This window comes from Solanum stenotomum, chromosome 11, assembly GCF_019186545.1.
Source record: "Solanum stenotomum isolate F172 chromosome 11, ASM1918654v1, whole genome shotgun sequence".
NCBI lineage: Eukaryota > Viridiplantae > Streptophyta > Magnoliopsida > Solanales > Solanaceae > Solanum > Solanum stenotomum.
Window position 1 is genome coordinate 15,674,035 of NC_064292.1, and position 10,395 is coordinate 15,684,429.

Sequence of the window (10,395 nt, forward strand, 5' to 3'; positions counted from 1 at the left end):
TTCTCCTAAAATATGATGATGTCGCACCCATGTTGGTTCCTTAAAAAATACACAACTTTTGAAGAATTCAACACTCACCCGTTGACATTTTTGAAAAATCTAAGTAACATAGCTAATGAGTGGTTGTGTAGATCACTTATGTCAATTTAAAACAAAAACAAACCAACATAACTTGAATAACCATTGATACTAAAATAACACATATATAATTATGTTTCTATCAAACATATACAAACAACAAACAAAAAATTAAAAAAGACAAAAACAGAAGAGTTCACTAATTAGTCCACAAAATCAAACAAAGACAAGTTGGCCCTCTCAATCTTCCATTAAGTCCGTCGTCTCTGAGCTCTCTTCTTTGGCCTTCTTCTCTTGTGAGGCATGAGTCCATCAAAAATTTCCACAAACCATTTTGGCTTACGATATTTAAACATGAGACTCCACATGACAGTTCCAACAACTAGTCCAAAACTGTAGCCTATGACTACTGATTCCCACGTAAATCCACTAAAAAAATATGACTCGCCTTCATCTTCGGACTCCAATGGTTGAGGAACATGTGATGAATCACTCGTTCCACATTGTTTTGATAAAGGAGGACCACATAAATCAAGGTTGCCGCCATACAAATCATTTTCAAATGTGTTGAACTGTAGACCATGAGGAATCGGTTCGACGAGATGATTTTGAGAGACGTTTAAGAAGGCCAGAAAGTTCATTCTTTTCAATTCCCGTGGAATCTTTCCAGTGAGCCGATTCCAAGAGAGATCTAAAGCTTCAAGTGTATTCAATTTCCCCAATTGCATTGGAATACCACCTATGAGATTGTTATGGGATAAATTGAGTAGCCAAAGTGAGCTGAGATCCTTTAGTGTTTTTGGAATGACACCTTCAAAATGGTTGCTTGAGAGATCTATGGTTGTCATAATTGTGCTGATTCTTTGTAGCTCAATATCGTGCCCTTTGATTACCAAACTCACTGAATCCTCATACGATATGTAGAATGACTTCTCAGATGGTTCCATGTACTTGATCCTTCCTGTGTCTTCACCATCTAATTTAATCATTGCCTTGAAGCTTCCAAAAACTTTTGCAGGAAGTGAGCCACTAAAATCATTACGAGAAAGATCAAAAATTCGCAACTTGGGAAAGCAAAACTTAGTCTGACAAGTACTTATAGGTCCATGGAACTTGTTCAACTTTAATATAAGGACCTGCAGCTCTTGAAGAGTTCCGAGCCAAGCAGGAAAAGTGTCATTTATAGCATTGTTCCCCACATCAAGGACTTCTAGACCATTACACTTGAGCAACGACACAGGTACAGGTCCTTCAAATCGATTACCATTTACGACAATGGTACTCAATGAAGTGCTGTGTGCACATAATGGAGGAAGACTCCCTGTGAAATTGTTCTTTCTTAAGTCCAGCACCGTTAGAAAAGCCATGCTTCCCAAGCAATGTGGAACTGAGTCACTGAAGTAGTTGTGTGATAAATCTAATAAGGTAAGTTTGCTCATGTTACAAATGGATAAAGGTAGTGGACCCTGAAGGGAGTTAAATTTCATATCAAGATACTGCAACGAGTCCGACCTCATGCCGCTAAACCAGTTAGGGATCTTATTGTTAGAAATATCCACGACCTGAAGTGTCTTTACATTTCTCAAGAAGTGTGGAAAATCCTTCAGTTCACAAGATGATAACTTCAAAACTTCTAGACTAGGAAAGGTGATATTTATTCCCTCATCAATGGTGATGTTATTTGATGAAAGGTCAAGGGTAGAAAGGTTTGTGAGAATCACTAGTGATTGAGGAAAAGAACCACTGAGTTGATTATGATTGAGCCACAACAAAGATAGCAAAGGGAGGTTCCAAGATGGTATGGTACCATTCAGCGAATTGTAAGACAAATCCACAAAAAATAGCTCTTGAAGCATGCTTGCATTGCTAGGCAGTGGGCCAGATAGGGAATTACTCGACAAGTCTAAGTATTCAAGATGTGTCAAACTTAAAATTGAAGCGGGAAATGGACCGGTGATGTTATTTGATGAAAGGTCAAGGGTATAAAGGTATGTGAGATTCACAAGTGACTGAGGAACAGAACCACTGAGTTGATTATTGCTTAAATCCAGTTTTATTAATGCTCGATTTGTTTTGAGCTCATCGGGTAGTCCACTAAATTGATTTTTACTGAGAGACAAAAAAGGTCTTAGCAAATGGAGGCTAAACAACCAACATGGTATGGTACCATTCAGTAAGTTGTCATACAAATCCAGTTGGGTTAGCTTTTGAAGATTGCTCGCATTATTAGGAAGTGGGCCAGATAAGGAATTACTCGACAAGTCTAACCGTTGAAGATGTGTCAAGTTTGAAATTGAAGAGGGAAACGAACCGATGAAGCTGTTATTAAAAAGATCTAAAAAGCGTAGCTCTTGGAGGTTAGAGAAAACATAGGGAATTTCACCTGAAAAGGAGTTGGACGAAAGATGTAAAATTGTGAGGTGCTTCAATTTAGAGATTGTGGAAGGAATATGGCCAGTGAAATGATTAAGAGATAAAATCAACTCCGTAATTTGTGTTAGGTTGCCAATGGAATCGGGAATGGAACCAGTGAATTGACATCCTTCGAGGTTCAAGATATTCAAGGATTTCAAGGTGCCAATTGAATGAGGCAGCTCACCAGAGATGCCTGTGTATGAAATATCCAACTCCATTAACAGAGTGTTGCTCCGGTGGATCTTTGGAAAAACTCCTTTGACAAGATCATTCCCTCTCAATTTGAGTCTTTCCANACCACTGAGTTAATTATGATTGAGCCACAACAAAGATAGCAAAGGGAGGTTCCAAGATGGTATGGTACCATTCAGCGAATTGTAAGACAAATCCACAAAAAATAGCTCTTGAAGCATGCTTGCATTGCTAGGCAGTGGGTCAGATAGGGAATTACTCGACAAGTCTAAGTATTCAAGATGTGTCAAACTTAAAATTGAAGCGGGAAATGGACCGGTGATGTTATTTGATGAAAGGTCAAGGGTATAAAGGTATGTGAGATTCACAAGTGATTGAGGAACAGAACCACTGAGTTGATTATTGCTTAAATCCAGTTTTATTAATGCTGGATTTGTTTTGAGCTCATCGGGTAGTCCACTAAATTGATTTTTACTGAGAGACAAAAAAGGTCTTAGCAAATGGAGGCTAAACAACCAACATGGTATGGTACCATTCAGTAAGTTGTCATACAAATCCAGTTGGGTTAGCTTTTGAAGATTGCTCGCATTATTAGGAAGTGGGCCAGATAAGGAATTACTCGACAAGTCTAACCGTTGAAGATGTGTCAAGTTTGAAATTGAAGAGGGAAACGAACCGATGAAGCTGTTATTAAAAAGATCTAAAAAGCGTAGCTCTTGGAGGTTAGAGAAAACATAGGGAATTTCACCTGAAAAGGAGTTGGACGAAAGATGTAAAATTGTGAGGTGCTTCAATTTAGAGATTGTGGAAGGAATATGGCCAGTGAAATGATTAAGAGATAAAATCAACTCCGTAATTTGTGTTAGGTTGCCAATGGAATCGGGAATGGAACCAGTGAATTGACATCCTTCGAGGTTCAAGATATTCAAGGATTTCAAGGTGCCAATTGAATGAGGCAGCTCACCAGAGATACCTGTGTATGAAATATCCAACTCCATTAACAGAGTGTTGCTCCGGTGGATCTTTGGAAAAACTCCTTTGACAAGATCATTCCCTCTCAATTTGAGTCTTTCCAAGTTTGTCACAAGGAAAAAGCTCTCTGTGAGAACACCTCGCAGATTAGTATCTGTAAGATCCACGTACCTTAAGGAGGAAGAAATGTTCACAGGTAACGGAGATGAGATGTTGACAAGATAGAGAGAAAGTACCTCCAGATTTGTGAAGTTTTGAAGCATTAATGTTTCAAATGTTCTCTCATCAAGTTGTAATCCATAAACAGAAAGATCAAGTGAAACCAAATTGGAAAGGTATGAGATTTCTGTTGGGATTTTCCCTTCAAACCAAGCATCAGAAAGGTTGAGATGCCTCAAATTTGTCAATTGGCCAATGTTACGTGGGATTGAAGAATAATTGAAGTAATTGTAAGCAAGGTTTAGTGTGTGGAGATGATGAAGTTGGAAGAGGCTGCTGTTGGGATGAATACTTCCACCAAGTTGACTGCAACTAAGGTCCAGGTCGATAACATGACCGTTTAACCTGTCACAAGTGACTCCATCCCAAGTGCAGCAATCCCTACTCTCATTCCAAGACTTTGTTTTTGGGAAAGAAGTAAAACAGTCGGAGTAGTCAGAATTAACTCCAAAAGATTGCTTAAACTGAAGCAAAGCAGAAGCTTCAGTGTGAGAGCAAAGTTGATGATCAAAGGAAGAAGAAAAGCATCCACTTCTTAATAACACAAAACAGAGAAATGAATAAAAGAAAAAGAAACGCCCCATCTTTCTTTTTCGAATTCAGCAAATAACAGGATGGATGTTCTCTTCTTACAAATCATTCTTCAGTATCCATATATATATTAATGTTGAAGATTGCACCATGTGTAACACACACTGCAGAAAAAATTTCTGCAAAGCCAGTGTGTAGATGTAAATTCAAACAAATTTCCGAAATAGTGATGGATTTACACGTATCTTCTGCCGTTTTCCATCTTGTAATCCACGAGTTTTTTCAAAGGAGATTCCAATCCAAACAATGGTCCCGCAATAAAGTAGAAATGTGAACTTGAGACATATACAGAACCATGTGTAACTCATAACAAAAAATGATAGTATATTATAGTTGTTCACAACAACTAAATGATACAAATAACAACATACTCGATGTAATCCCACAAGTGGAATCTGGGAAGGAGGGTAGTGTGTACACATACCTTACTATAACTTGTGGAGGTAGAAAAGACAGGTTGTTTCCTATAGACCCTCCATTACAAAATTTACAAATTCTGCGTAACCATTACACTATAGGTACAACATGGTAACAATACAAGTACCATTTATTTTTGAAGGTTGAAAAATGTGTAATTCATTTTAACACATATAAAGAGTTTTAATCAAAGCTACTTGGTTCAGATGAACACGTAGCTGCTTTACTAGATTCGCCCCTACATTGTTATGTTTAGCTAGGTGGAAAAATAACTTTAAAATCACTACAATAAATTAGAAATAATATCATGCGCTTGGAATTTGTCATATATTTCGTTCCTCGGATAATTGTATGCTAGATAATTTGAAACAGAGCTTCAAAGAATCTTTATTCACTATCAAGTCGTCTAAAAAGTAACTATAGGTGACTCTTTGTGAAATTAATAATTTGAAATCAAGGCAAACAAACAAATTGTCACCTATTATACAGTGATAGTGAACTTTACAATAAAATATATTAGAGCACGTAGCTTGAATGTCATTTGGAAAGATAATTTTCAAATCCTTAACTCGATGTTCTATACCTGCTTCGGAGCTCCAACCAATACAGGCCCGTGCAGCATAAGGCCCATTTAATAGAAGAGAAGCCCAGCCCATGTTTAAAAAGAGCCAGCCCATTTTTGAGGCCCGAAGTGTCTTTATATTTCTCAAGAAGTGTGGAAAATTCTTCCGTTGAAATTCCAAGGGTAAAAAGGTTAGTGAAATTCACAAGTGGTTGAGGAAAAGAACCAATGAGTTGATTATTGCTTAAATGCAGTTCTTTTAATGTTGGGTGTCGGCTAGTCCTCTTAGTCGGTTAAGTTGTGTCAAACTTAAAATTGAAGCGGGAAATGGACTGATGAAGTTGTTATTAGAAAGATGTAAATAACGTAGCTCTTGGAGGTTAGAGAAAACGTTGGGAATTTCACCTGAAAAGGAGTTATAAGAAAGACGTAAATTTTTGAGGTGCTTCAATTTAGAGATTGTGGAAGGAATATAATGATTAAGAGATACATCCAACTCCATAATTTGTGTTAGGTTGCCTATGGAATCAGGAATATGGCCAGAGAATTGACAATATTCTTGGAGGTTAAAGATATTCAATGAATTCAAGGTGCCAATGGAATCATGAATGGAACCAGAGAATTGACATCCTCCAAGGTTCAAGATATTCAAGGAACTGCATGAAGGTGCCAAACATAGAATTGAATGCAGGAAGTGAGCCACTGAATTCATTACGAGAAAGAACAAAAATTCGCAACTTGGGAAAGCAAAACTTAGTCTGACACGTACTTATAGACCCATGGAACTTGTTCGACTTTAATATAAGGACCTGCAGCTAGCTCTTCAAGAGTTCCTAGCCAAGCTGGAAATGTGTCATCTATAGTGTTCTTCCCCACATCAAGGATTTCTAGACCATCACAGTTGAGCAACGAGGTCCTTCAAATTGATTACCATTCAGGACAATGGTTCTCAATGAAGTGCTCTGCGCACATAATGGTGGAATACTCCCTGTGAAATTGTTCCTCCTTAAGTCCAACACCGTTAGATTAGCCATACTTCCCATGCAACTTGGAATCGAATAACTTAAGTTGTTGTGTGATATATCTAGAAATCTAAGCTTGTTTGTGTAACAAATGGATGAAGGTAGTGGACCTTGAATGAAGTTAAATTTAAGATCAAGATAATGTAGGTTATAGTAACTAAATTGTTCTACGTGAATTATGGGAAAGGTTTAGGAACCGCAACGAGTCCCACCTCATGCTGCTAAACCAGTTAGGGATTTGACCACGAATCTTATTGTTAGAAATATCCAAGAACTCGAGTGTCTTTACATCTTTCAACAAGTGTAGAAAATCCTTCAGTTCACAGGATGATAAGGACAAAATTGCTAGACTAGGAAAGGTGATATGTGTTCCCGCATCGAGGGTGATGTTATTTGATGAAAGATCAAGGCTATAAAGGTTTGTGAGATTCACAAGAGGAAAATAACCACTGAGTTGATTACGGCTTAAATCCAGTTGTATTAATGCTGGATTTGTTTTGAGCTCATCGGGTAGTCCACTAAATTGATTTTGACCGAGCGACAAAAAAGATATTAGCAAAGGGAGGCTAAACACCCAATATGGTATGGTACCATTTCGTAAGTTGTAGACACTGAATATCATATATATTATTATAAGCATGAACCTCCTAACCCCAAAGTTGATTTACCATTTTAACCCTGCAGTATTACTTAAATATTAATTTATTTAAAATATTAGTTAAATATTAATAAATTTAATTTGCTATCAACCCTAATTTAATTTTCAGAAACGTATACCTCCTGTTCCACGTCCCTCACGATCGCTGTAACAGTCGTATAGTTGCTGCTCAACCTTCCCTTCTGCAATGCTCAAGTTCCATTACATAAATTATCCGTTCTTCCAAAACTTTTCAGATACTTCACACATCTGTATAAATATCTCCAACAACATGTTATTGTCCATTAAAGCTTTGTTTCTCTTTTCTGTGCCTGAATGAAATACATAATTATCAGGTAAATATTGTTCCTCCTATGTTTTTGTTGCATAATAGTTACGGCCAAATGTCAACAGAACTGTGATCATGAACGAAGGGCAGGACAATCAAAGAGTCCAGTGCACATTCTGATCGTAAGGATGATAACCCTTAGACTGGTCCAGTTCCATGTATTGTTTTCCATCACCATGCTGAGCCATCCCAAGCTCGCACATCATCAATAGTTTCTTGGTCAATAATGTCGCGAAATCTTCTATATTGTGTCATTATTTGTGCACTGTTGTTGCTTTGTCGTTTCAGTCAAAGTATGCATAGTGCTCAAGTAGAGAGTTTTATCCGGGATGAAATGAACAACCTGTGATGGAAAACATATATTGGAGTTTATACAGTCTTTAGTTCCTTTTTATCTTCTCGATTGTTTTTTTTTTAATTTTAATCATTCACTTCTGTTAAATGTTGTTTTGTGGGTTTTAAACACTGCAGGTGTTTTACTTTGCTGTAGGGGACAATAGGCGAGGCCGCTTTCTTAAGGTTAATCTACTTTCCTGACCTTGATGCTTTGTTTTTGCTCTGTTTTTCTGCTAATTGAAAATATATGTACACCCTTAGTTTCCTCGCACATGGCGATCGGTTTTACTTGATAGCTTTTAGATGGTCTTATATGAACTCGCATATTACGATCACTTTTACTTGCTAGCTTTTTGTTTCTGCCAGGAAGAAATTATCATTCTCCTAGAGTAACCAATTCAACGCAATGGCAATCGGAGACTAAGAAATTATCTTTAGTTAAAAGTCCAACTAACTATGACATGACCACCTTAACTTGACTGTGACAAAGCAGCCAACAGAGTGTTCTTTTGAACAAATTAATCGAGCAATTACCCATGCCACTTTACTCTAAACAATTTCTGGCAATAATTTACTCATTGGCCATGGTGCAATTTAGTAATCAACTTCATTCAGAATTGTTCCATTGCATTAATTCTTAAATAATCTCTTCTTGCATAGTTCTTTGAGTAGATATATTTTATCAAGGACCGTCATAAATGGATTTGCATCCAATGTAAACACAACATATTTATGGGCTCTAAATTGACATTTGATAGATGATATTGGTCCATGTAACGTGCACTAACAAATTAGACAGCTGATAATAGGTAACCAAACTGAGTTTTATCCTGGCCGTGACACGTCCTATCATAGAAAGTTTTATCCAGGATGATATGAACAACCCGTGATGTAAAACATATATTGGAGTTTATGCAGTCTTCAGTTCCTTTTTATCTTCTCGACTGTTCTTTTTTTTACTTTAAATCATGAACTTCTGTTAAATGTTGTTTTGTGGTTTTTAAACACTGCAGGTGTTTTACTTTGCTGTAGGGGACAAGAGGCGAGGGCGTTTTCTTAAGGTTAATCTACTTTCCTAACCTTGACGCTTTGCTTCTACTCTGTTTTGATGCTAATCGAAAATATATTTACACCCTTAGTTTCCTTGCACATTGCGATCAGTTTTACTTGATAGCTTTTAGACAATCTTATATGACCGCTTTGCTGTCTTTTTTTCCTTTACTTTTTCTAAGTCAAACAGATGTTAAAAAAAATTCAGCATTTAGATAAGTTCTGATTAAGGACTATAACAGAGGTCCTACCTTATGCTCACCACTAGAATTTCTACAGTTTTCATTTGTTTCTTTTCTCACACTTTTGCTTGGAGAGGAGGGAGAGAGAGAGTTGAAGAACGATCTTCTTTCCAAACTCTCTTGTACATATGATCAGTAGTTGTTTTTTTGAACAAAGATGGAACTTTACAAGATCGTACAAAATTCACACAAAACAAAGTATTGCTTGGATACGTTTAGCAAAGTGTGATCATCTAAACTCAAACATGAAAAACTTACTTCTTTTCTACTGACTAAATTGATTAGTTTTCTAACTATTGTTGTCCATAAGCAACTTACTGATAAAAAAAAATGATGCTTTTTGAATATCATATTACTGGAAAATAGACATTAAAACACTTCATACGCTAAAAATTCAAATTCATCAATGAGTTAGTTGTAACCATTTGGAACAGTTAAGACTTCAGGTCATGTCTTTGCCTTGATCGTGCCCAATCAAAGTTAATCATCCAATTTAGGATAGAGGACGCAAAAAAAATTTGGTATAGCTTTATAACTAAAATTCTGCAATAACAGAGGTAATATAGCAATGGAATGAAACAGACATAGCAGCGTTACTTAGAGGCTCGTCCAAAGGTGTAGCGTACTGATCAATGAAGTGGGATAAAATCAAGAGACAACCAAATTCCAAACAGGTCAGAAAGAGCATTGCACTTATCAATTGTTTCTTAGAGGCTCTTCCAAAGGTGTAGCGTAGTGGGCAATGAGGTGGGATAAAGTCAAGGGACACCAAAATTCCTAAGAGAGTCAGAAAGAGCAAGTCATTATATACATGGCATGTTCTCTTCGAGTCTAGAAAAAATCCTATTTCAAGAAGAAATGATCAGATTATTTTAGCTCAACAATTCTATACCTTACATTAGGAAAGTTTTACAATGATTCCAGCTGCTAAAGTAGTTGGAAAAAATTCTATACCTCCCAAACATTTAGCTTGCTCGGAAATTTAATTGCCAACCTGAGTTTGAGTGAAAATCAGCAACAAAGACTCCTTTATTAACAGAACAATTAAACTATATTAGGGAATTTAGCCTTCAAACATTCTTATCTAACCCATAAATCTTTCCAGAAAATAGAAACATACAGAATTCCAAAAAGATATTATTTTAACACAACAAATCTATACCGTACATTAAGAAATACATAATCTCCAAATGTCTAATTAAATAAACTACTATTAGCTATACTGCTGTTGATATATGTTGTAGTAGAAAATATAGCATTTGCGTCCAATTAAGCTGTTACAAAATAAAACTATTGCCATAACATTCAATAGA

At 36.5% G+C, this 10,395-nt stretch overlaps 1 protein-coding gene across 1 annotated transcript; it reads right to left on the reverse strand.

Annotated features, from left to right (window-relative positions):
• Positions 1 to 329: 329 nt before the first annotated feature.
• Positions 330 to 6,480, reverse strand: LOC125845695 (receptor-like protein Cf-9 homolog). Its single transcript, XM_049525237.1, has 4 exons — positions 6,378 to 6,480; positions 6,216 to 6,333; positions 2,858 to 4,410; positions 330 to 2,686 (listed from the first exon to the last, which is right to left on the reverse strand). The coding sequence occupies exons 1-4, from the start codon at positions 6,478 to 6,480 to the stop codon at positions 330 to 332; spliced, it is 4,131 nt and encodes a 1,376-aa protein (XP_049381194.1).
• Between the last annotated feature and the right edge of the window lie 3,915 nt (positions 6,481 to 10,395).